The following is a 27,292-nucleotide window of genomic DNA, read 5'->3' on the forward strand; positions in this document are numbered from 1 at the left end:
TGTGTTCAGTTTTGGGCCCCCCAGTACAGAAAGGATGTGGACCAATTGGAGAGAGTCCAGCAGAAGGCAACAAAAATAGTTTGGAGGCTGGGAGACATGACTTATGAGGAGAAGCTGAGGACAATAGGCTTGTTTAGTCTAGAGAAGAGAAGACTGAGGGGGATTTAATAGCAGCCTTCAGTTACCTGAAGGGGATTCAAAAGATGATGGAGTTGGACTGTTCTCAGTGGTGACATGACAGAACAAGGAGCAGCAGTCTTAAGTTGCAGCAAGGGAAGTTGAGGTTAGGAATTAGGAATAATTTTCTCACTAGGAGGGCAGTAAAACACTGGAACAGGTTACCCAGAGAGGTGGTGGAGTCTCCATCCTTGGAGGTTTTCAAAATCTGGCTAGACAAAGCTTTGGCTGGGAGGATCTAGTTGGGGCTGGTGCTGCTTTGAGCAGGGGGTTGGGTGAGATGTGATCTCCTGAGGTCCCTTCCAACCCTAACTTTCTATGATTCTATGACCTCTGGAAGTCCCTTCCAACTCTACTTCTCTACGACTATCCTCCAGTGGCAGTGTTTCCAATGAGGTGCTGTTTAGATTTATTCTTCAGTTCACTGGTTTTCCATAGCATCATCTGTGGTCTGGAAGAAAATACAGAATAATTGCTGCTGCAGTTTGAAGATGATAGAGAAGTTTGGTGGAGCGGTCCAGGTTGGTTCTGCGAAGTAATCCGGCTGGCATGGTAATCTGAGTGCTTTTGGGCAGTGTGGCTTTTTATACAGCTAAGTGCAAGACAGCACATCTAGGCAGCTGGAATGTAGTTCCTGCTTGTAGGTTAGGAGGTTTCGGAAAGCACTGACTCAGAAAAGGACTTGGGGTCATTAGAGATCATTATGAAGTAAATGCACCCGAAGTTCCAAGGGCAGTGCTATGGCTAAGAGCAAATGAGAATGAGCTTTGGAGGTATAAACCAGGCAATATCAAGTAGAGACAAACAGGTTTTAATGTATGTAGTTTGCAACCTTACCAAAACTGTTAACTGGGACTCTGTGTCCAGTTTGGTGTCTGCACTTGGAGAAATTAGGTAGGACTCAGGAAAGAGTTATAAGACATGTGTGAGGTCTGGAAAATTAGCCTTAAATGAGAAATGTAAGACGTTAATTCCATTCAGTTTATTCTAGAGAAGTGGCTTGCTTGTGGTCCATAAGGATCTTCATGGGATTTCTGATACAAGAGAGGTCTTTCATCTGACAGATAAATGCATACAAGATCCAGTTAACCTGTTTGGAAGCTAGTGGCTGCTTATGGACCAGTGATATGACTTGATAACCTCCTTCAATATAGGTCTATGGCAAATAGTCCCAACTAGTGATGTGCTGTGTGGTTCAGAAGGGCTGATTTCTCAAAGCAGAGGAAAATAATGAGGGAAAAAAAAGATAGAAAACTACAAATGGAAATTAGTATTCTCTTTAAGAAGAGTGGATTAAATAGCCGAAGAGTCACTATTCTGTAATGAAGAAAGAAGACTGCTTTGGCTTAACAGCCCATCCTGGTTCTTTGGCACCATTAAAGCAGCAGTCACAAATGTAAAAGCAACAGCAATAGCAACATTAAGTTGCTATTTTCTTTTTTTCTAGATAAGTGAGAAATCATGAAATGCAGAAAATGTGTAAGGGACATCATGGAAAAATTAATGTCTAAAAGAACTGAGGACAAAAAAAGAGTATTTTAAGTATGCTGGGAACAAGAGTAATGCTATTGGCCCATTTCTGGATGGATATGGTAAAATGGTTAATAATGATTGCAGACTAGGAATAAACAGTTCTGTTATGTTTGGAAAGGACCTGGATGATGTCTTGCACAGGGATGGTGAATTACTTTCCAGTCCATTAGTAACTGAGGAGGATGTTAAAGAACATATACTCGGGGTAAAGGATTTTTGTGGGTGATATATCTTATTGGACCAACTATATGGTTGGGATAGATTGAGATGAGCTTGTGAGTGCAATGCATTTTTCTTCAGGTCAGGAGAACTCATTGTGCTTTAAAGCTTGTCTAAGTCTATCCCATTCATGCAATAAAAGACATCACTCTCAGAAATCCTTGCCTTTTGCATACTTCCTGGATGACTTTGCTCCAACACTTCTAGGGGTCAACATTTTTACATTGGCAGGCCCAGGAGTCTTAAGAGAGTGGGCTGAGGAAAACTCTGGCCTGGTGGATGTTAATTTGTAATTAAGCTTGAAATCCTAGGGCGATTTTAGAAGACCAGAGAGGTTTTGTGCAGGGCCGGCCCATTCTATACTGCAAAACCTGCAGATGCAGGGGTCCTGCAGCTATGCGGCCCCCTGTTCATAGGTAGCAGAAGTGGGGGGCTCAGCCCTCCTGAATACAGAGAAGCAGGCATTGCCTTGGGGCAGCCCAGCCGCAGGGTCCTACAGCAGGGGGGAGGAACAGGCATGCTGAGCTACCTTGTGCACTCGTAGCTGGCCCAGCCGCAGGCAGGTAAGTTTCTTTTAATTTGTTTTTTATTTTATTTACATGGGCTTGGAAGGAAGGCAGAGTAAGACCCCCACAGTGCAGGAGACAGTGGGGTAGAAGAAGGGTGAATCAATCACCCCTGCCCCTGACCTGCTTCCTCCTGCACTGTGGGGATTGTTCCATGACTGGGCCCAGCCCCCGTTGACCATAACTGGGGCCCTGGCCTGGCCAGGTCATGGGATGATCAGGGCCTGGCAGCTCCTCCAGAGGCACAGTGCCAGGCAGCCAAGAAGGTGGAGGGCACATGGCCCGCCGAACTTTGCGTGGGCAAGGGTGGGCCACATCTGTGAGTTGGGCTCAGCCTCTGCTCCATGTCTCTGTGCCTCATTGCCACCACTTCAAAAGCGACAGGCGCCACCATGTGCCTCACTGCCCGGCCTGCCCAGCGGCAGGACGCACATGGCAGCACCCGCCACTTTTGAAATGGTGGTGGCAAGGCGTGAAGACACAGAGCAGAGGCTGAGCCCAGCTCACAGCTGCTGTCTGCCTTTGCCCGTGCAAAGATCAGGGGGCCACATGCCTTCCCTGACCCCCCTGCTTGGCTGCCCAGCGCCATGCCTTTGGAGGAGCTACCAGGCTCTTCCTGGGGATGACACAGGGCAGGCACAGGGTTCTGCGGGCTCCATCCCTTCCAGTTTGCCATTGCAGCCGAGGGTGGCCCTGCCCTGGGCCCCGACTCTGGGCCCCCCTGGCCGGTGCGGGGAGGCAGCCAGGATGTGGGGGGCAGCTGGATCCAGGGCTAGTGCGGCCGGGAGGCAGCCGGAGCAGGTGTCAGGGCTGGGAGGCAGCCAGGGCTGGGGCCGGTGTGGCTAGTGCTGGGAGGCAGCTTGGGGCCAGGACTGGGAGGTGGCTGGGGCAGCATGGCGCTGGGCAATGCCACTCCCCACCTTGGCCCTTTCCCCTCCCCCCTCAGACTTTCCCAATGGGGGGTGGGGTGTGTCCAGCTGCTCCTTGCTGCTGGCTTCATATCCGACTGCTCGCCATCCCTCAGCTGATGCCACCACTGGCTTCTTTGGGGCAGGGGGCCCCAAAACTATTTCTTGTGGGGGGCCCCCAAAAATGGTGGCCCAGCCCTGGTTTTGTGCCAGTATTCAAAAAGGACAGGTGGGTTGATGCAGGTATTTACAGGCTGATGGGCTTGATATCAGTCATGGAAAAAATTACTGGTACACTGGATCCAGCTGATAAAGAGCCAGAAGTACCCTTTGGTATTTCCCTTCAGTGGGGCCAGAAGCAGGGACAGGGGAGCTTTTATACTTTCCTGTTGTTCTATTGAACTATGTGTTCGTTACGGAGAGGGCGTGCATTTGTGGGATTTGGGCAACACACAGCCCATCTGGGGGAGGTGGGTGCAGGCTTGGGAGGGACATTGGAGCAGGAGACTCCTCTGGATAAGAAACAAGGGAGTCAGAGTGGGTCTGCACTGTGCAGGAGGCAGTGGGAAGAAAGTTTCTGTTTGTCTAACTGACAAACATCCAATGTACTTATTAATAGGGATTCATTATTAAATGATAGAATCATAGAAAGTTAGGGCTGAAAGTGACCTCAGGAGGTCATCTAGTCCAACCTGTTGCTCAGAGCAGCGACCATCCCCAACTAGATCATCCCAGCCAAAACTTCGTCTAGCCAGGTTTTGAAAACCTCCAAGGATGGAGCTTCCATCACCTCTCTGGGTAACCTGTTCCAGTGTTTTACTACCCTCCTAGTGAGAAAATTCTTCCTAATATCTAACCTCAATTTCATGAAGTTGTTATAGGGAAGAGGGACCCCCCGCTTTTTCGTCCCAGGGCCAATCCTATTTAATATGTTCATCAATGATCAATGAAACAAAGCTAAAAACACCTCTTCAGCTTCCAGTCTTACTAATCTCTACTGCTTTCAGGCACAGTATTTAAGACCAGAAGGGAGCATCAGATAAACTAGACTGACCTTCTGTACATTGCAGGCCATTTATGTTTGATCCAGTTCTCACCATCGAGACCCCAGTACATTGCATTTGGCTGAAACACATCTTTCAGAAGGTTTCCGATATTAATTTGAAGATGTTGAGAGGTGTGAATCCACTGCTTTCCTTGCCAGGTGGTTTAATGAAGGAGAGAGAGGATTGGAAGAACAGAAAGGGTAATCTCATGGTTAAGACTGGAAATCATGTCCTGGAGAGTGGGATTCTATCCCTCCCTCTGCCAGAGAGTTCCTGTGTGATGTTGAGAGAGTTCTGCAAAGTTTCAACTGGCTGTCCAGAAATTTGTGCTCCTCAATTTCTGGTTGTCTGTTTTGAAATTGGGGTCTGATTTGCAGAAGTGTGGAGCACTAGCAGTTACCATGGAAGTCACAGGGAGCTGTGCTCTCTGTTTGTCAAGTGCTGTACAATGCCAAATGTCCTGAAAAAATGAGTTCTGGGTTTCTCAGATTGGGCATCCGATATTAGTGGATACCTTGGACCTTAATTTTTCTGCACCACAGTTCCCCTGTCTGTAAAACAGGAGAATGAGACTCCTTTCACAGGAGTGCAGTACAAATTAATGTTTATGAAGAGCTCATGTATTAGAGTGTCAGGCACCATTAAAAGGCTTTAAGGAAATTAATACTTCAGAGCAGGATTTGTATAATTTGTCATAAATAGGGCTTGGACCCACCCATTTAATGATAAGGAGAAAACAGAACAGTGAACAGTCACTAATTCAGTGAACTTCTAGAACAACATCAAAGGATTTTCAAGTCCAAGTTTGCTGTCCCATGTGCATGTAATTTCTAGCTTTTGGCAGTTTATAATCAGACATCTTCATCAGATAAAAAGCATGTGATTAAATACACAGAACTTAAAGAGCATTAAATGAATTACTCAAGCCAAAAAAAACAAACTCCCTCTTATCTTCCTGATTATTGGGCCAGACTGAAATGCCTTTAATTTTATTTAGAGGAAAGTAGAAGCATCACCCCCACTTAATATGCATGGATCATATTTGCCCTTTGTGGCTATGGTGGGGTGTATCCAGAATCACAAGGAGTGAAAGCTGTAACAAAGCCAGACTCTGAGTGCTGTACCTTTTGGCATAATTCATTATATTTCAACAGCTACAACTCTGCAGAGTACAAGCTAGAACTAGCGAGGGGATGAATGAACTTACAAGACATGTCTAGTAAAAGTGAACCCTCCTATACAGGTCACTTGTTATTTGCTTTTTGTTTATTTGCCAGAGAAGAAAATAACCCATCCAGTGCATAGATCCCCAGTTCAAAATGCCCACCACTATCTCATCCCTGTGCAAAGGAAAAAGCTAAGGTACCGGGGGAGGGGGAAGTAAGATGATCAGTTGGCAAACTCCCTAAATGTGCCAGCCTGTTTCACAAGAAAAGTGTACGTGCATGTGTGTGTGCACGTGCACGCTCTGGGTTCCCTTTAGCCTTTGGCCTCCAGAAGTGGACTAGCTGCTTATGCTAAAGATTCCTAGCAATCAGTTTTAATTTGTTTACTTTTGAGGAGTTAGAAAGCGACTTAAATCTCAGCCTCAGTTTTTTCTTTTTTTTTTTATCAGTGGGGCCGTTGAGCATACATGTCCCACATGGGCCTCGACTTCATTAAAAAATCAAATAGTGTAAGGACACAACTTTAAAGAAACATGTTAATAACTGTGTTAGCTGTTGCTTTATGATTTGTGTAGACATAATGTCAAATATCAACAAATCCACACTGATTGCAAAACGCGTTTTATGTCACATTATTATGACTCTTGAAGAACATGTCCAATGGGGAGGATATTTCTACTTGTGCTTAGGCTGCAGTGACCTCTCTGGGTCACTGCAGGAGCAGAGTTCTCATTTCAGCCAGAGGAATTAGAAGGGTAGGAGCCTGTTTCAGAAGTGCAAGGAACTCAGGCCAACAGGGAGGCAGGCTTATTTTGGCTCTCTCTTTCCTTGCTGTGGATTGATTCTACTATAGTTTGCTTAGAGGAGCCCTGTTTGGACTGGGATGAGGTGACCCTGAGCATCTAGATATCCATAGGTTACCAAGTCGCTCAGAAAAGGGGCCAGTGCTACTGATGCCCTGTTCTGGCATGTGTTTGTGTGGCACAGTCCATTGAAAATCTTGAAGTATTCTAAATGTACATAAAGGTAAAAGGGGAATTTCCCCTGGAGCTCATGAAGGGCTGGATTCCAAAGTTCCCCTCCTTTTCTTGAGTCCTGTAACTTTCTCTCCCCCATAATTCTGCTAGAATTATAAGTGCCATTGTTCTGGGGGACAGCTGCAACTTCAGAGTCAGGTGTGTGGCCATGGGAACAAACCACTTCCTCTTCATCCCAAATGGGGCATCAGGGTGGGGGAGTTGGACCTGTTTTCTTGGAGTCTCAACATCCTGGAATATCTCCAGAAGTCAGAGTAACTCAGTAAGATGCATTTCTGTTGGAGGAGTAAAGAAAACCTCAGTTTGATGATCATGTACTAGTATCTGCAGGGTGTAGGGCAAGGCTGGCTTAGCCCCTGGAGCCAAGAATGTATGTCAGGAGTGAATACCAGTGTCCTTCTTGGGCAGGGGATGGGGAGAATGTTTCTGCTCATAGCATATAGTGAAATGTTGGCATCCATAGCTCTATTGACAATTGTTTGTAATTTCTCTAGATCCATCCTTCCTCTCCTTTCACTGCTTTGCTGCTCTCACTTTTTCCATGTTTTAAAGGGCCCAGTGTTTCCTGGAGGGAAGTCTGCATTTCAAAATGTTGAGCAAGGATCACTGTTTAGCCTTTTAAGATATGGCTGGGGGGGGAGAAAGGGGATGCTGGCACCTTCCTTTTTATGCAATAGCCTCCTGGTTAGAGCATTTGTCCATGAAGCAGGACACTCGGGTTCTAGAGCCTGCCCAGTCTGAGGGTTTTCAGCCTGCCAGGGGAGAATGCTAACCATCAGGCTGTGGTTGGACGAGGCAACCTGGTACCTCTCCTGTTGAAGTTGGACCATTGTGCTGAAAGGAATGAATGATTTATGGGGTCAGGAAGAGATAACACAGAAGTGAGTAATCTCTGTAGCCAGGTACTCAGCCAGGTGGGGGAGTCTTGAGTACTAGTGTCTGTGCCAGGGCTATTTCTGATTTATTTATTTTTTAATCCAAAAACAATTCAATGTAAAATGCGTATATGGTGATGGGAGCATTTGGCTCATGGGGAAACTGAGGCATTGATAAGTGATGTGACTTGTTGAAGGCAGTGACTAAGAAAGTTGATATGCTCTTTGAGTGTACGTGCAGGGGAATACCAAGTGGGAACAGGAACATGATATCTGTGCAGGACTCGTGAGAGACCGTTACTGAAACACTGCATCACATTCAGTAAGACTGTTGACAAATTGCAAAGCATTCAGAAAAGTGCCGCAAGGCTGAGTTGAGGGAAATCTGCCATCCAGAAGGTCAGCCTGTTTCCTTTTTCCAAAAGGAGGTCAAGAGGTGACTGGATCATGACATTTATGTACCTACACAAGGAAAAGATTCTTTGTGGTAAAGGGCTCTTTAATTTCTCAGAAAAAGCATAATAGGATCAAATGGCTGGAAGGTGAAATTGGATATATTCAAACTGGAAGTAATGTGCAGATTTTTAAAAGTGAAGGGGATTAACTCTGGGAAGAATCGAGTCAAGTAGGCAATGGATCCTGTTACTTAAGCCTTTAAATTACATCTGAGTGTTTTTTTAGAGAAAGATTTTAGTTGAAACAGAAAGTTTAAATTTGATGCAGAAATTACTGGGTGAAGTACTCTGGTCTGTGTTATAAAAGATGTCACTCTCATAATGTGCAGTGCCTGTTTTAGATACTGATTGGTACAAGAAAGAGATCAAGATTTCCTCTTGGGTGCATGTATAAATGCTGTCACTGAATTTATGGGAAACCTTTATAGATATAAAAAAACAAAGACAACAGAGCCATTGAAACCGCACAAGTTTCTTGATCTCCAAAAAGTATCCAAAATATCATATTTACTCAAATCCAGACCAAGGTTGTTTCATTTTCCCCCAGTCAACTTGGGTTGGGAGGAGCCTTGTCCTGGATTTGAGTATTGGCTGAGGCAAGCAGCTGCTCCAGGCCCAGAGCAAAGGCAGAGCTGAACCACCACCTGCCCTGGGCCTGGGTGGCTCGTGCTGTAGGGAATGGGGCATGTGGCAAGGGATGCCTAGGCAAGACTGTGTGATGGGGAGGGGGAGGGGACCCAGGGGAAACCGTGCAGTGGGTAGACCCACTGTGTGCGGCTTGTGGGAAGCATGGGTGAGCTCAGATGGCATCCTCCCCACCCGCTACTGTTTACCTTCTGCTGTGGCCCTGACTTGGCCCAGCCTGGAGCAACCATTGCTGTTTCTGCCTGGTCCTGCAGCCAAAGCTGCTGCAGGGAGCAAGTGGCCTGGGGGGCAAAGGAGGGCAGGCAGTTTGGGGGCAAGTGGCCAGGGGGGAGGAAAGTGAGGGAGGCATGTGGCCAAGTGTGTAGGCGCAATGATGCCAGGGGCAAGGAGTGGGAGTCTGGCTGCCTGGCCCCTCATTGCTGCTTTTCCTGCTGCAATGGTGGGGGAGGGACACATTTAAGATGATCCCCAATAATTAGATTCTATTAATTTTCCATTAGTTTTCTGAGTATGGGGGCAGAGATTATCTTAAATTCAAAGTTGTCTTGGCTTGGGATAAATACAGGTCAGTGGGGAAAATTACCTGACATTAGTGGAGTAAAGCTCAAGCTTTTTTGAAAGGTGACTTATGCAAGTAATACATCTTAAATTGGTTTCTTCACTATAGGATTCAAGATGAATTAACTAACTGATAATGGGTGACAGTTAATGGTTATTTCACCTTAGCAGTCCTCATTAGTTGTATCTATGCATGTCTGCATGGGTTGGGGGGGTGAGATGTGGTGTTTATAGCACTGTTTTTAACACCAGGTGAGCCTTGTCTATTGGCTTGCAGTCTTGCTACTACCAGTACTAGCAATGATGGGAATGTTTGTCAGAAGACCTCAAACTGTTGCATATCAGATCAAACATAGCATGTCAAGCTCTTAACCGTTGTTCAGAGTTGAAGAGCCAGCAGGAAAAAAGAATCCGTATAAGTAGCAAAGAATTGGGGGGAAAAATCCTTGGAGGATTAAAGTGGTCATGCTTTGCATTCTTGGAATGTATGAACACACTTCATAGTGTTTTATTAGGAATACCTGGTTGGACATTTTTATTATTAAACGTGCTGTTATAAGCAACAGGCTTCTTAAGTTGATGGTACATAGCACGGAAATAGCCACAAAACAGCCCTGGAACTGAAGCTGTGTTTTACAATTGCTACCTTTGCAAATCGGAGAGAAATGTTAGATTTCCAGTAGTGGTTTGCTGTCTGTTACACCATCCATGTGAAGTTTGAAACATTGTACTCACTCTTGATTGGCCTCTTTCTAAGAAGACCCAAGGACTTTTAGGCAAAACAAAGAGAACACTATGGATGCTCTTTATTTAAGCATATTAAGATTGTGATTGTGGTGCTTTTGTTTTAAATGAAAGGCATCCACCAATCTGGAAGTGATGGTAAAAAGCACTAGGAGCAGAAGACACAGGTTTTGGGTGAGTTAGGGTGAGTCAGCTACGTGACTGTGCAGACCACTGAAGATGTGTTTGCTTTAAAAGCAAGAAGTGGCTATGTGATCAGAAAACTCTTGAGGTTTGTAGGGCATGGTTGTTGGGAGATATTGTTAGATGAAGAGCCATCTCATCTGAAGGGGTGGGTCATCTGCCCTGAGCTCCAGTCTCAAAATTTTCAATGGTACATTTTCTTTTTCTGTGTTTGCTTGTTTATAATCCAGGTAGAGAAGGTAGTTCTTACATTTCAAATTGTAATACAGTACTATGATGATTTTTGGAGACAGAATTGAAGTAAGAGGAGAAGTTTAATATCAAACATTTCTGTTAATTCCATGAGCTACTAGTACCATCGTTCCAGGGTGCAAATGTTTTAGAGGATAACACTATTTTTGTATTCCCCAGGTCTTGTCTCTATATTGTAGACAATGCCATGGTATCGTTATGGAAACCCTACCCCAGTTAGAGATCAGATGTGAGGTTTTCCTTTCTAAGAACTTCTTACTCTGCTAAACAATGAGACATTATTGGAGGCTCCCTGTTTTCTCTAGATTCTGCCAGGACTCACCCTGATGGTGATACAGAGTGTGAGAGTAGTTTTGCATTTTTAGAATGATTATTCTTTTTATGTGGTTTATTATTTTTGGTTGATGCTGTTTGTCAGACCATCTATATTATGTGAGCATAGAATTTGCTATCAGATCTATCCTTGCCCAAGAGTTAAGAAATAAAGGAATCAAGCATTTCCAAAGAGGAGGAAGTTGTACAAAGATGCTTGCTTATTTTTCTAGGTTTGCAGTCAACCTTAAGCAATAATTCTGAGAGGTATGATCTGTTTCGCATTTCATGCAGATGGGATGTAAACTTTGTAACGCTATGATGACAGTCCAAATGTTGGCTTTGTTAATTATCTCACTGCTGATTTACTTTAGCAAAAATTCCAAACCAAAGTGCTTATCCTACAGGCTCAAACCTCTTCCATTCCTCTCTAGTGCCATAAGTACTCACTGTCCCCAATTAATTTTCCAGATGATGTAACTGTAGCTACTGGAATTAACGGAAACTGATCCCTGTAATGTGATGGTGACTGGTAATCCTTCCTCCAGGGCATGTAGCTTCGGCCCCTGATAAACGTACAGTCTCCTACCAGCCTGCTCAGCTGGATCAGTATTATTACACTAGCCAATTGCCCATCAAGAACAACGGGGAGGGGGAAGGGCCTGGGATGGAGTGCCGCCACCTAACACCCCATGCTGCTGCTGTTCTGCCTCTTGCAGGGAGCAGGGTGGGGGAGCCGAGGCCGGCACTGCTGGCCTGGGGTCCCCCACCCTCTGTCTGGTTCTTGGAGGGGTTTTGAAATCATGGCGGTGCTCCCCCACACTTGGAGCACTCTGATTCGCTGACTCCCTTGCAGTATGGAGCCTCTCCAAGGCGCTCCACCTGCAAACCCCTCAACTTCCACCCCACTTGGGCTCAGGCATCAGCCATTTAAAGCAGCTGTCCATCTAGGCCTTCTCCTTTTGCCTGTCCCAGACAGGCCGCCTTTTGGGGTACCTACCGTGGCTTAATGCTCTAGACAGCAGCCCAGGTTGATTATGTCAGGCCCACAAGTCCACAGCCCAAGATGCTGGCATGCACCTCTGGCCTCCGCTACTCTCTCTATGCTGGATCCCCAGCCCCATCTCACTGCACAGAACCCTTGGAATGCACCCCCAAATTGTGGGGTGCTTCCCTAGCATCCTCTATAATGGCCTCCTCCCCTTTAAGCCATGCCAAACCTTGCAGCTTAACACAAACTACAAACAGCAGCAAAACACATAACTTATCTCTGTGTCTGCTGGGTTTTGCCTGTCTACAATTTGGGTCTTATGTGCATATCTGGGTGAGTGTATGTTGCCACGTAGCTGCCTGGTCAGAGCACAGCCCTCCTGTGGGCTTGTGGATTCTTGTGCATCCTGAAATGAATCACAAGCTGTGCCCCTCTAGCACTAAGTGCTGTTTATGAGGTGCATCTGTGCGAGAAATGTAGCTTGTAGAGTTGTGCCCCAGCGCTGTGCATTAGTGTGGAAGGGGTGTGGGTGCTTTTTTCACTTTTTGACACAGTGCTTTGCAGTTCCCATTGCCAGATATAACCAGAATTTTCAGCGTTGCCAGCACTGTTGCAGTTGTCCCAGTGCTGGAAAGGGAAGTTTCTCTAGTGCAGAAAATTTTGTCAGAGACTTGCTGTAGAGACTTGTTCAGCGATTCTCTGGAGCATGGGCTTGCAAGTAAATTGAGTGCTGGCTGACCGTCTTCTTTGCCAACAAATTGTTATTATTCAGTTACTTAACTACAGCATAATCTTTATGTGAATAAAGCTGCTTGTGTTTTTTATAGAATAACCTTTTATATAATTTATCTGCAACAATTTTTTCCCTTTCCAAAGTGATTCATGCCTTGTTGAAGATAGGAAAGATATAAAGCATTATTCTGCAGTCACACAAGAAGCCCTATTCATTCACAGTTTATCCTGCGAAACCAATTCCGTATCATCAAGATCGGAGATGGTTTCATGGCAGCAGCTATACAAAGTCTTTCTATAGCTTATCTGAACTGTGGGTTGTTCCAGTGACACAAATGGAACTAAACCACAAGCTAAAAAAGAGTGAAAGCAGCATGTTTCCTCTTGGAGTGCTCAATCTTTCCATTGTTACTATTCATAAATAGTGGGTTTAGTCACCAACATCAAATCAAAAGAAAAGACTACTCACATTGAGTTTGAGACCAGAGTCCCAGATCTTATAACAGAAGGACTCTCATCTTAGGTCCTGTCTTGATTAGGTTTTAAAACTGTGAAGTTAAATCATGTTTGCTAGCTTTAACTAATATGTTCTCCACCCAGAGGCAAGTCATAGCAAGCTGTAATGTAGCATATACATAGTTGATAAGCCATGGGGGAGTTAGAAAAATGCTTTTCCCTCAGTGTGTGTATATATTATAACAGGTTTAATTAAAAAAAAAATTCTTTATGGATGATTAGCCCCAACTACTACTTCCCTTGACTTCTTAGTCAAGAGCTTCCAGCAAAGAAACAACATTCAAAGTTTCCTAGCATATTTTTGGTTTTCAAAATAAATAAATAGTTAGAATTGTTAAATAGAAGGACTTGGACTGTTGTCCAGTTCAAAAGTGGACTTTAAGTTTTTAGAATGAATTATTTGATTATCTCCTTTGTGATATGGGAACAAGAGCAAAAGCAGTTTTGGGCTGTCTGAACAGGAACGTATTAGCATGGAGGGAGGCATCAGTCCTTTTTCAGTGATGAGCCTGTATGCAGATTATGCTGATTCTTAGACATGTTAGTACCAAATAGATACTGAAATATTGGAAAGCGTTTAGAGAAAAGCAACAAACATGGCTAGAGGGACTGGCATATGTAGAAACTATGACAGCTGAATATGTGTAATTGGCTGAGTGATGATGACTGAAGAAGGACAATTATCCAGAAGTATTTGATGGCATAAACTGCAAGGATGGAGAAGAACTATGTAGTTTGGCACAAGGAGCTTAACTGGGAAGATGAGGATGACAATGGAAAGATAAAATATTGGCTGGATATCAGGAAAAATTCCTTAACACCAGCATCTTTCAGACTGTGGAATAATATTTTAAACTAGACTGGAATGGGTGTGGAAGAGAGCCTGATAATAGTGAAGGGACATACTTTGGGAGAATTTACTTTCAGAAATCCGATCAGAGGGACATGTAGTATCACTAGTACATAAATAATGCTAATATAGGACATCTCTTCTCCAAGAGCCTAGGAAGGTTGAGGATATCTCAGAAGAAATTTACAGATGTCTTTAAAGTCACAGGTGCCAGCTGTTAGGGCTCAGGCCTTGCAGCGCCAACAGAGGTGACCCAACACAAACACAGAAAGGACATAGGAGCTTCCACAGTTCATTCCCCATCATAAAGGGGATCTGGAAACTAAGGGATAAGACAGCTAGTGAATGGAATTAGAAGGCCAGGCGGAGAACTCAAAACTACAACTCAGCAGATTTGAAATGAAAACCTGGGCTTTGCTGTCTGGGTGACCCAGAAACCCATGACACTGGAGAGGACTCTTGAAATAGCAGACAGTAACTTGTTGTTTCTTGTGACACAGAGGTCCTGGAGAGGACACAGGAAGGGGATTTAAGTGAGCCTTTCCTGATTTTTTTTTTTCAATATTTACATTTTCAGGCTTCTGGAGTCCTGTATTTTGACAGGGGACCAGAGCAGAGCCATGGGTTTGCAGACAGAAACTTATGAGCATTTTGCTATTGTTTGGGGTCACTGGAAAAGAGGACATGAGCAATCTTCCAAGTCTTCCCCCAGCTGCAGTCTCTCCCTGCTGGCTTAAGAAGCTGTGTCCCCAAATATGAGGGGCTGATCTGCACAGGCTGCCTTTGAAACTTGAAGCAGCATAGCCATATCTATGCAGATCCAGTCTCAGTAGTTTGGAGCAGGCTGACTGATGCTGGCACCTAGCAGCACTAATTAGCCTGCCTAGAGTGCTCTGGATGTGGCCACACTGCTTCTGGTTTAGGATCCCTGATTAAAGGGTGTGCAGGAGTGCAGGGGAGGGTGGGTGCACGCACATGTATGTGTATGTGTCAGCTCCTATTTTTCCTCTCTGTTTTGCCTCTTTTCAGGAAGACCAGAAAGTTTATCTGTACTTGAGGGAAACTTAGGATGTGATGTGGAACAGGCATGTCTTACTGCAAGACAGCAGGAGAGAAAAACTGGCTACTGATTTGGCTGAGCCCGCTGGGAGGGATTTTGGTCTTATTCCACCTGTATCAGTGTCGGATGGGAGGGACTGCCCCAAGGACCAGGGATGCTTAGACCTGTTGGAGATCAACAAGGACAAGCTTTCTTGTTTCAAAACATCTAGTAGCTTTTAAAAAAGGGTAATTTTTTTGGGGGGGGACACCAATAATGTGCTGCCAGTGTGCTGAATCAGCAAAGCATGTATGAATGTGAGCTGATGGGACTTTCACATACATGACATTTGTGACTTTGCTGTGGGAGATTGAAGCATGCCTCTCTTGGCATAGTTAGCACCCCAAGGTTTGAAATCTACTATTCCTTTTTTTATCCCAGGGCATCCTGACTCACTGCTTTGGCTGCAACACACCCCATGCCTGGGATCATACTTCTGTATGTCCCTCCTCTCCCTGGGGCACTTTGGGGCCAAGGCCAGCTGGCATAGATCAGAGCAGGCAGAGGATTGACAACAAGGGGAGGTCCAGCATGGGATTTTGCCCAGAACGTTCAGCAGGCAGGTGGCTGCCTGCTAGACACTAACATCCAAGTGTGGGTGCTTCCTAGCTCTTCTTTTTGAATGCATAACCATTGGGATGGTTTATATAATTGAAAGACAATAAGAAGACTAACTCCACCAACCATTATTTTGCCCAGTCACGCTGAGGAGATGTCAGTGTGGCATCCAGTAATGACATGTAGTGATCCCCAAGCTATAGCTTCAGAACAAGAAGCTGGCCAGCAGCAACATTAACTGGAATGGTTACTTAAATATTTAGTGGTGGGATGAAACTTTATCTAGTATCGTTTACAAAATATAGTTCAATGTGACTTAATTGCAATTTGATGATATGTAATGAAATATGTCTGTAGATAGATACAATGTGGTCAGAATTTAAGTTGTGGTTTGTCTTGGTTATTCAGATAGTCATGAAAGATGAACGATATCCGCGGACCTTGCATTCAAGATTTCCTGTTTTTATTAATGGAGTTAAACTGAGCTTGCTGGTAACAAACTTTGTTTGAATGTTATGCTGAGGCTGCAGGGGGAGGCTGCTGCATTAATTGAGGATGAAAACCAGTTTCCACTCCTAGATTTCACAGGCTAATGACAGTGAAAGGTTCACATTCTAGTGTTGGTGCCTACCAAGATGAATTGTTAATTCTTTTCTGTTGTTTGTGAATTGTAAGAAAGTGACAACCAATTATTTTTTCATGAAGATGTTGCAATGCTCCTGTAACCAGTCACAGGCCAGTGGGAACTGAGGACATTCAGGAGATATCTACCACATGGCTTCAGACTGTAGAATTACAGTTTCAGTGCACAGTACTTTACAAGTCAGAGACTGACAATCCTGCAGACTAAAGCCCACTTCCTTACTGTTCTTTTCCTTGTCTTTTTTGTAAATGTATCAAACTAATGGGGGAAAAACCGAGCATTAATAGAATACTAAGACTTTAGGATGAAGCATGTGAGTCAAGGAATGGTTTGGTTAAGGCTGATCATGCCCCCTTATTTTGCTTGTATACATCTTGATATGTTTGTCAGTTATTGAAATCAAGGGTTCCCACACTTTTTGGATCAACAGGACTCTGTCAACCCACACAATATCTTATGGAGCCACTATGCTCTGTCATCATCAGATTTAATTGAAAACGCTGTACAGAGTCTGTAAGTGAAAATAAAGTACACAGCTGCGAAACTGTGCTGTCATCCCTCCCAAACACCCCCTCCCCCCATCAGAAAGTCACAGGGGCATCTCTCAAAACATCCCCCTCAAACACTCCATCTGGAACAGCTGGTTTCACCCCTCCCAAATATTCCTCCCTCCTTGTGCAGAAGGAGGAGTGGGGGTGGGGGCATGGGAAAGAGGCCACAGTATTGCACTACCTTTGAAAGAGAGGGGGAAAGAGGAGGGGGGAAGGAAGGGAGAGTGCCACATTGTGGGATCCTCTGGAGCATGGGATTTGGTGTAATTCTGTGGATCAGCTGTAGATCAGTTACCATAGCGTCATGGACTACCTGTGTTCTGCAGCTTAGCTCGGGAACAACTGCTTGATGATGCGATATACAATTATTCTAATATTATAAGAGCCCAAGTCTGTCTGTCTGTCCATAACACTTTATTCACCCTGTGATTGGGTGACAAACAGCTGGAGTGCTCCAAGTGTGGAGGAGCACTGCCTTGACTCTGAAGCCACGCTGAGGACCAGACAGAGGGTAGGGGAGGCAGGACAGCAGCAGCATAGGGCATTAGGTGGCAGCACTCCATCCTAGGCCCCCTCGTCATTCTTGACAGGCAATTGGCTAGTGCCGAATAAAAACATTAGAGTCCTGCATTTAACAATCTTAAAATGAGCAAATGGAAAAAATGAAGACTGTTTGTTAAGCTTAACTGAAGAGGTTACCTCTTTTGCTTCTCTTGAATGGCATTGGCCACATTGCATTTCCAGTAGTTTTTCTTTGCTTGAGATGTACCTATGTGTAAAATGCACCTCTCCCATAAAAGGAATGAAATTGTAATTGAAAGCTGGTGAACCTTTACTACAATCATTCCAGTTATTTAGCATTATGTAGCTTTAGTACATGAGATGCACCATAATTTTACAGCTCCTTTTTCAGGGAGAAAAAGTACCTTAAGCACCAGAAAATATGGTAGTTCATCAGACTTTCAGCCTTTTTCCATGTGCAGGGTGGGCAGCTCCCTGAAATAGTCAATGTTATTTTTGCTCAGTTAAAGAGATGGGGGTGCTCAAAAAAGCTGTGGAGTGTGACAAGCAACTGAAAAGAGCCTGTGGAATAGAAATGTACAGGTATTACAGATGTAAGGTAAACTTTAGGCTAGCTCTTCAGCTTTTTCATCATGTGTTCAGCTAGTTGTTTTTAAAGAGCAAGATAGCTCATATGTGCTTACAGTGCAAATGCCACAAACCAATTCTTGTTGACCTCAAAAGCACTACTTACAAATTAAGCATGCCTGCTAGTTCATTTAGGAATTCAGCAGGTACTTCCTTGTTAGCTCCTAATTAAGAAAGGTCCTGTTGGTATTCCGGGTCCTGGCAGATGCAATTCATCTATCAACTGGTTGCTACCATGTTGTTTGGGAGCTAAGCCACTTGATGGATAAACCCATACACCTCTAAAGACCAAGAGTACATACTCAGCTGCACACTCAAAGCTTGGCCTCTGCATTGAAAGCTGCCCTGTGGCTGCACAGCTCTGGTCTGCAACTTCACTTATGCAGAGGAGGATAAGAATTCTGCTGCCAACCAGCAGCCAACTGCAGGACATGCTGGCCAGCTAAGTTGTGGTTGCCAGCTGAATCTGTCATCTGTAGCTTAAACTGTAGTTGATACAAGGCCATGCACCAGGGGTTAAATAAGCTGTCCTATGTCAGTATTAACTAATGTATGTACTTTCTCTAGTAATTGTACTGACTCTTTTTTTCCCCCCCTCATTGTAGGTACCTCCCTTGCTGGAGCTGGATCATTCAGGCATCTTGTGGACTCTTCATTCTCACGTAGCATCAGATTACTACCCGTGTCTTTCTGCATAGAACATCTCTCTCTATTGCCCCAAACCAGGACAAAGACAAAAAATAAGGGGAAAAGAAATAATTGTTTTGTCACATTTTTGTTTGAGAGCTGCTTTAAGTTCTTTAGTGCCTCTTAGTGCAACTGCCTGCATTGTGAGAAGAGAAGCACTGGATGTTGTATCTATGGTCAGCAAGGTCATGTCTTTTTGGGGGTACAACCTTAAGGAATACTATGTAGTCAAGTTGCCTTAGATCAAACCTTGTGTGTGTTGCACTGGCCACTAATTCTACTGCAGCTACTGTAAAACTTTAGGTATCCCAGTCAATAGTTTCCACTGTAGTTTGCAGTTATTTTCTGAACTGAAGAGAGGATACTCTCATTTTAATGATTTTATTCAGCATGGCTTGGGCTTGAGGCAGTGTGGGGGACCGATTTTAGTTGAATTCCTGGTGAATTTCCCAGCCCTTGCAACTACACGGGATCCATGCTATGGCAGCAGGCTACAAACTTGTGGTCACGACAGTGAACTGCTACAGCAGCGTTGTGGTAGAGTGCCACTTTCAGCACACAGTGCATTACTGCCCTGGGGCCTGCCACGCAGTCAAGCAGGGCCTGGCATGCATCGTGGCCCACCGCAGCATTTGTGCAGAGCTGCTTCGAGTCCCAGCATCCCACAGCAAAGGTACAGATCTAGGCACTAAACTTCCTGCTCCTGAGAATGGGCCAGCTTTGCCTGGAAATGAGGACTACCACCAAATCCTCTCAAGTAACCCACGGCTCAAAAAGGGTTCTTCACAACAAACCTCCTGCAGTCTCAAAGATATCACTGGGGAAGCAATCAATCTTGCCAGTGGCAAAACAAAAGAATTCTCATTTGACAAGCTCAGAAACTCCAGCCATGTAACCCATCGAAAGGGAAGGAAGGTTAGGTCCGAAACGTTCAGCAGGCGCTCATTTGATTTTGATTTGATTTACGGGCACTTAAGCAATGATGAGAACTGTCCTCCTTTTGGCTTGCTGCAGAATCCCTTGCCTGGGGAGAAATGGCAGGAGACAAGTAATTCTCCAGAGGGACACATAGGCCCTTTTTCTTCCCAGACCTTTTCTGAAGAGAGCTTTATTACTCAGATTTTAGAAAAGCACAAGCTGGACACCTCTTCTGGTGGGGACATTAAAGTGTGTTTGGACATTCTGCTGAAATGCTCAGCAGACTTGAAAAAATGTACAGATATAATAAAGCACTGCATCAAAAAAAAATCTTCAGATGGTCTTGGTGGGGGAAACAGTAATGACCCCCTGGCCAACTCTGAAATGATCTATATGAATTTGATGTCAAGGTTTTCTTCCTACCTGAAAAAGCTGCCCTTTGAATTCAGGCAGTCTGGACATGCAGAACCCAGTGACCTGGCCGAATTGCTGAATAACCTGCACAGTTTGCAACAGACACCCTTTTCCCCAGTATTTGGTGATGAGCAGCCACCTCGTTATGAGGATATTGTACAATCGTCATCCTCCAGGACCGACCACTCCTTTAGTGTAGAACGGCAAGATGATCCTCATGAGATCAGTACAAGTTGCATTGCCAAATCCATCCAAACTAACACGGTAAGCTTTACCTCAAACTCCCTACACAGCACCCCCCAGGAGCACACCCGAAGAGCTGTGAAAAATGTTTGTGCTCTACCTCAGTTGTCAACTGCAAGCCCCTCTGACTGCATGTCTTCCACAGAACCTCTGTACATTGTGGAAGAGTCAGATGGGGAAATAACACCAGGCAAGGTAAAGAAGGCAGAGAATAAAGGGAACTGGGAGAGTTTAGGGAGCAGGCAACAGAAAACTGGAAGTTCAGATCCTGCTGGAGACCTTAAAGCAGCACCTGCTGGAGTGCAAGATGAAGATCTTGCCCATACCTCTGAGAAAACAGTCTTGATAAAACCAGCCTCAGATTCTCTTCTGGATGATACCTCTAAGAGGCAGCAAGCAGAATCTAAGGCAACGAACCAGGATGAGATAGATAAGCTGCTCTTGGACCTGGAACATTTCTCACAAAAGATGGAGAACACCCTGAGGGAGCCCATCACTAAGGAGAATGATCCTGCATGTATTAAGGAGTTCAGCCACCAGGGTGGGCAGGCAATACCCCTCGCTCTTGAAACCAAAGGAAAACTTGCAGACAAAAGCCCTACTTCCCCTTTGTCAAAGATCATGGAAACCAACGGCCATAAAATGGAGGAAGATGACAAAGTTCTTTTACTGCGTATTCTGGAAAGTATTGAGGACTTTGCCCAGGAACTGGTCGAATTTCAAATGGGCAAAGGCAGTTTATCCAAAGAGAAGGAAGTGATGCAGATTCTTCAGGAAACTCTGACACCCCCCTCACAGTCCTTCCCAGCTGTGCAGAGAAGCTACACTGAAGCTGCACCCAAAGATGCTGTCCCAGCCTTGATTCAGCAGGCCCCAGAGGTGATCAAGGTAAGACATTTAGGCCCTTGACCAAATATTTAGAGAGGGAGAGAGAGAGAGGCACTGAAAACTCAGAAATATTATATTTGGGATGAATGAATATGCTGAAGTTTGCTCCAGTGTGAAAGTATATGCCAGACTTGAATGTCTTAAGAAAATAGATTTAACATAATTCCTTCTGCCTCTGAGCAGAGTCAGCAGGTCTTCATTGCCATGCTTTCTGCAACTCCCAGAGTAGGTTTATTCCTTAGGAATGGGACAAAAGATGGCAAGGTGTAATGTTCTCTCCTCCTCTCAGCACAGAGCCAGCATGGAGTCTGGTATTCCTACAGTGGAGATTTGGGAGCAAGGAGCCCAGCACTCAGGCAGCCAGTTTCCCTGCATGTTAGCCATGGAACCAAGAATGAGTCTGCCCAACACCTGGAAACCTGTTGCATGAACCAGCCTCATAGCTTTGCATTTAATATTAAAAGACCAAATTTTCAAAAGAACTCAGAGCCAGATTTCCCAGCACTCAGCATGTGGTCATGGCCTGGCTTTCCAAATCACATCATCTGGTTAGGTCCCCCAGTCAGGCCCAGATTTCCCCAACTACTCAGCCAGTGGCCCCCTCCCAGTGCTGCAACTGCAGATGATCAAAAGAGCTCTGACTGCAGGGTGCTTCTAAATTTCTGTGCTCTCCTGAAAACACAGCCATTAACTGTTGTGGTGAAAACACTGCAAGGGGTGACATCTTTTGGCACAAGGCCCTTTCTGTATTTCTTTGGGGAGCTCTGCACATAGGAAACCTGGCTGCTACCACTCAAGGAAGAAGGTGGGCTCTTCCCTGCAAGAGAAAAGAATTATGCTCCAAATATTTCTTCCTTTCCTTTTGCATCTTTATTTATTTACAAAGCAAGAGCAATGGAGAAAATCCTAGCTTCTTCTAGACTGTGAACCTGAAGCAAAAGCGTGCTTGATTTAGCATGACAGTGAGTTTCCTATGATGCTGTAGTGCTGTTACCAACATTATGTGCCGTGTTTCTATGGCATTATATGGATGCAGCTAGCAACACTTCTTGGGAAATATAAAAGACTTTACAGGTGTCATTGTATGAAGCCAGGATTCCATGCAAGTCCTCATTCATTTGTGCAGCACTACTCACTCCTTTTAACTGAAGAATCTGGTAACCTACCCATCCCCTATGCTAAAAGCTTCAAAATTGTCCTTATTTAGCTACACAAGAGGAAAAAAATGAAGATAAGTCAAATAGAAACTCAGGACATCCATTATAGTTTTTTTTTCTTTTTCTTTAGGGAAATAAACATATTTTATTACAACCCTCTCAAAACCTGAGAAGAAAAAACAATTTAGTTCAGATCCTTAGCAGGCATTAATTGCTATAGCTACATTAAAGTCTCTGTTGACTTATACCAGCCAAAGAACAAGCCTTTTGTTGCAAAAAAGCAATTAAAATCATCAAGTATAAAAAATACAGTTACTTATTACCTCATTTCCAGCACTAAAGCCTTAAAAAAAAAAAAAAAGGAAATGAACACAGGCTTCTTAATTCTTAACAAGCATATAGAACAGATGCACACTACCAATATAGGCAAAGCAGGTAGCACCCCATATTAAGACTGCCTGCCCGTTCCCATTGTAGGCTGTCGTTTTGTGTATAAGTTTGCCAAACATTAACTGCATGGCCTGAAATTTTCCATACCACTTCTTTGCCTCAGGCTGAATTTTGTTTAAATTTTGAGCTGGAATGATGTATTTGTTTCAGAGAATAAAGCTAGGAAATAGTATGTTGTTTTGGAATGGGAAAAAGAGTGCTGGTAATAATTATGTCTGAAAAGCTGTAACACCCTCAGGTCTTAGAACAGGGAATTAAGATTTGGCAGGAATATGACCATGAAAGAGGTGTCTTTCGCAGTCTCTATGAAAATGTCTTTGTGACAGCTGCCCCTGGGGCGTGAACCTATGAAGCCCCCTGGTAGCCATGTGACTCCTGCTCAGCTCAGTCTCTATTGCAGCTCTCCCTTAATTGCTCACCCACCATGCCTTGTTTTTACCAGAAGTTGAATAAAGGAAGCTGCCCACAGGCCTGAGTGTTAGCCGTTGTCCACTTGCAGTACTACTGAGTCTCTCCTAGACCCTCAAACACTTTGATTCAACACTTAAGCTCAGTATACCCTCTCAGCTAGCCTGTGGCACTGCAGGGCCCCTGTAGCTTTGAGCTCTACATGCATATCTATGTCCCTCCAGGGCACCTGTAACCTTAAGGGCTCAATGCGTGGCTCTGTTTCCTCCCCCATGCCACATCCTAAGTCTCACAGATGTTCTGTCTTTTTGATTTAACTATTTATACACTTGGCACCTTGGGCTCTCACTCGGCCCCACATGCAGCAACCCCTCCTCTGGGCTCTTGGACCTCCCTGGTCTGGCTTAGCCCACTCTGGGCTTTTGGACTCTGGCCTAGCTCAGCCCATCCCTGGGCTCTTGGACCTTCTGCTTTGGGTCTCAGCCTTTTTCTAAGCTCCAGAATCCCTTGCTGGGCCTCACCCTCATTCTGAGGGCTCCCGGTTCTCTAAACAGGCCTTGAGCTTGCCCCAGCAGGCAGGCTCAAAGCTAAACTACCAGTGTAACTTAAATGAACAAGAACCATCTCAGCCATCTGGCAGACGCCTCAAGCCTTCCAGGGGTTTAACATAAAACAAAGACCGCTTGCATGTAAACCCAGTCTTTCTCAGTCCAAGGAACTTGCCTCTGTCCTGGCCTTCAGATTTGGTGTGCAACACCCAGGTCCCTTCAGGAGCCCTGCAGCCAGGAGCATCTCACTTTGTGGTTGCTGGGGAAAGACTGACTGACCAATGCAGACTCTGGGCTTATATTAAGTCTGAGCCCTCTTCTCATCAGGTGAATCCTTCATTAGCTCCCCCCTGCCACCTGCAAATAGCCTCTCAGGCTGCTTGCTCTCTTAAAGCAGCAACATCCCAGTGCCCTGTTAATCTCCAAATATGATCAGATGTTAAGCCTTTGATAAAATCTCAGTTCACCTGTGCTCAGTAGAGGTTTCCTTGATGTTAGCAGTGAAAATCTCATACCTCTTAGTTCTGACCAGATACCACATGCATATTCCTCACCAAACATCTCAGCCTAGGACTGTAGGGCCAAACGTGGACTTCTCCTGTTATTCCTATGCTTGTTTGCTTCATTATTTGGTGAGCTTGGAGCCATGACTGACTGCCCCACTAGTGGCCAGGTGATGTGGAAGAAGTTACCTAATTTAAATGAAGAAGAGACAGGAACTCCACCTGGACATCTGGGGGCAAATGTTGGATGGAGAAGATAAGGACAAGGAATTTAGATGAGCAAGACTGTGACCAGAGGCTGGGAAGAGAGAAAATCTGGGACTAGGAGTTGGGGAGGTGTGTGGAGGGGGAGGCTGAGTCAAGATGCTATACAAGGAACTGGGAACAAGTGGGTGTTGAGGAAGACTGAGATTAAATGAGCTGGAATGGGGGATAATGTGACTAGCTGGTTAAGACAACTAGGACAGAAGACCCCTAGACTGAGAATAAGGAGGTGGGGGTGGGAAGACAAATCTGATGAAGTACAGGGTATAAAACTGGGACTAACTGGGCAAAGAGATTGCAATAAGGACTTGGGGGGTGAAAGGCACTGAAAATGGATGAGAAGCCAGGGAAGGGTTATAGGGCTAGGAGCAAGTGGAGCCAGAGAAGGTTGGCAGAGGATGACAGGGTGACTTGAGAAAAAGAAGCAGAATCATAGAATTATAGAAAATGAGGGTTGGAAGGGACCTCAGGAGGTCACATCTAGTCTAACCCCCTGCTCAAAGTAGGACCATCCCCAACTAGTTCATCCCAGCCAGGGCTTTGTCCAGCCAAGCCTTAAAAACCTCCAAAAATGGAAATTTCACCACCTCTGTAGGTGGGTTGAGATGGAAAGTTGGTGGGGACCTGGGACAGGCTAGTGATGGGGAGGGGGAGTAGCTGGAAATGACTGAGTAAGGATACTGTGGTTGAGAACAGGGAGACGGATCAGAATGGGAAAACTGAATGGCAACTGGGACTGGCTAGGTTAGGGCGTTTGAGAATAGGACAAGAAGCTGGGATGGAGAAGAACAAGACTAGGACAGGGACAGAGGTTAGAGTTAAAGTAGGAAGTGTCACGCTGCCAGAGGAGAAGTGTCTGTGCCCATTATATCACACTCATCCACTTGTGAAGTGTTGGTTCATGCAGAGGATGACAACCTACTACCACTACCAGCTGCTCTGTTAGCTGAACTGGCAGTCTGTGCATTATACACGAAGAGTTCAACCCTGCCATTGAATGATGCAGGTATTGTTACAATGTCACAAAATAGAATGTCTTTTTTAAATTGCTTTTTAAAAAAGTGAAGCGAATTAACACAGATCATCCATGTGTGAAGAACACTGTTAAGGTGACAGTGATGAGGACTATCAAAAATCCAGTAAAGAAATTAATAATTGTATTTTCAGTGCAGAGTTTGGCTGGGGTGGTGTGAGTACTAACATGCACATTTAATGGCCTGAGTTTGCAAGTTCGAAGCCATAGCAGAAGCGTTCACAGCGCGGCCTGTCAGATTCCAGTGAGTCCGAATTCTGCTAAATACCTTGTTACAAGGACACAAAAAAGGAAAGGAAAGGGGCAGAGTTTGGATAGTGTGGAAGTACACTGAACAACGAGAAAAAAGCAATATAGTCACTGCTCATTAAGTAAGTGCTATGCATACTGAATTGAGTTGCTGGTCCTGTGGAAAAACACCATATGATCATGTCATTACGGAATGTTTCATAAGGAATAAAAACAAAGGGGCTGAAGTAGAGTTGCCCAGGCAGCCTGGATTCTTTCTTTTCTTTAACCTTGAATGTTTTATTTTGCAACCCTTGTGATATTCTTTTAATACATTGTTTGTGTATATGTGTACTTCAGTAAAAAATTATATGCATTTTTTTGACATCACAGTAAGTTTAACTCTGATGCCAAATAATTTTATTCTTTCATTCAAAATGTAAATACTGGTCTCTTTAACACAGCCCTTTTGAAGCATGGATATTTTGCATTCATGTATTAATGTATATCGAGTTAGTGGAAACATAAATGAATTGGTATTATTTTCTGTATAAGAGTAAATAATACATATACATAAGAAAATGAATAATATAAATAGAAGAATAAAAAATAAAATACTAAATAATGAGGCCCCTACTATCCATATATAGTAGAAAAGAAAAAAGTTGAGATTTGTGCTGGAAAATTAGAAATAACCCAAAGCATTCCTACTCTATCGGTGTGTCTACATGTGTGCTTTACTGCACATTAGATTAATTTTAATGCTCAGTAAAGCATCACTGTCTACACGTGCACTGCAATTAATGTGCAGTCGATTAATTTACTTCAGTGGAGGATAGTTCTGTCAGACACAGGTACTATCCTACACTACAGTAGATTAGTGAACTTAAACGCACATGTAGATGGTGATGTCAGGATTAGCTCAAATCAAAGTATATTAATTTGCATTAATTGCACGTGTAGATGTGCCCCATGAGACCAAAAACTTGACTACTACTGCTCTTGTAAATTCAATTGCTGTTGAGATGTTACAGCAATCTACTTGGGTTTGGAAACAGCTGGGGATGCGGCCATTTTAATGTCCACCATAAGACACAGTCACAGGTGCAGAGTATTTGGGTTGCAGATGAGTCTGGTGACAATGGTTTATTCATCCAAATTTTATCAGGATTAGGTCCCCAGCTTCTTGTGTAGGTGAGCTTCTGGCTGGTGATGATCAGGGACCCTGGTTTTCCCTGATAAAAAATCACAAATTCTCTGATTAAAAAAATCACAAATTCTCTAATAACCCTCCCAAATCTGTAATTAAAATTAAAGGCCCCCCACAACCCCCTGGCCCTGTTTGTGCCTCTCACTCCCCACCCGTAGCTGCCACAGCCTTGCTGGTGCCCCTCACCCACAGCCCCTGCTCCCCCAACCCTGCTGGAGGGGGCCCCCAGCTGCCAGGGTACAGGGCCAGGGACCCAGATCCACAGCCTCCTGCCCCTGGCAGGAGGTGGTTGCTGCGGCAGCAGAGCAGAGCAGAGCCTGGCTCCCCGCCGTGTTGTGCCTGCCAGGCTGCAGAGGCCCCAAGGGAGGGCAGCAGGGCAGGAGCCCGTGCCTGCAGTGGGCAGCTTGTGCCCATCCCCACCCCTGCCCTGCACACAGTTTTCATAGATTTTCATAGATTTCATAGACATTAGGGCTGGAAGGGACCTCAGGAGATCATCGAGTCCAGCCCCCTGCCCAAAGGGCAGGAAGTCAGCTGGGGTCATAGGATCCCAGCAAGATAAGCATCCAATTTACT

At 44.7% G+C, this 27,292-nt stretch overlaps 1 protein-coding gene across 1 annotated transcript in view; it reads left to right on the forward strand.

Annotated features, from left to right (window-relative positions):
- The first annotated feature begins 18,355 nt into the window (after positions 1–18,355).
- Positions 18,356–27,292, forward strand: part of PPP2R3A (protein phosphatase 2 regulatory subunit B''alpha) — a 59,356-nt gene continuing 50,419 nt past the window's right edge. The window contains exon 1 of the mRNA XM_019542853.1: positions 18,356–20,915. Within this exon, the coding sequence (XP_019398398.1) occupies positions 18,933–20,915 (1,983 nt within the window). The 5' untranslated portion in view covers positions 18,356–18,932. The remainder of the gene's footprint in view (positions 20,916–27,292) is intronic.

Source organism: Crocodylus porosus, unplaced genomic scaffold, assembly GCF_001723895.1.
Source record: "Crocodylus porosus isolate Cpor-Errol unplaced genomic scaffold, CroPor_comp1, whole genome shotgun sequence".
Taxonomy (NCBI): Eukaryota; Metazoa; Chordata; order Crocodylia; family Crocodylidae; genus Crocodylus; species Crocodylus porosus.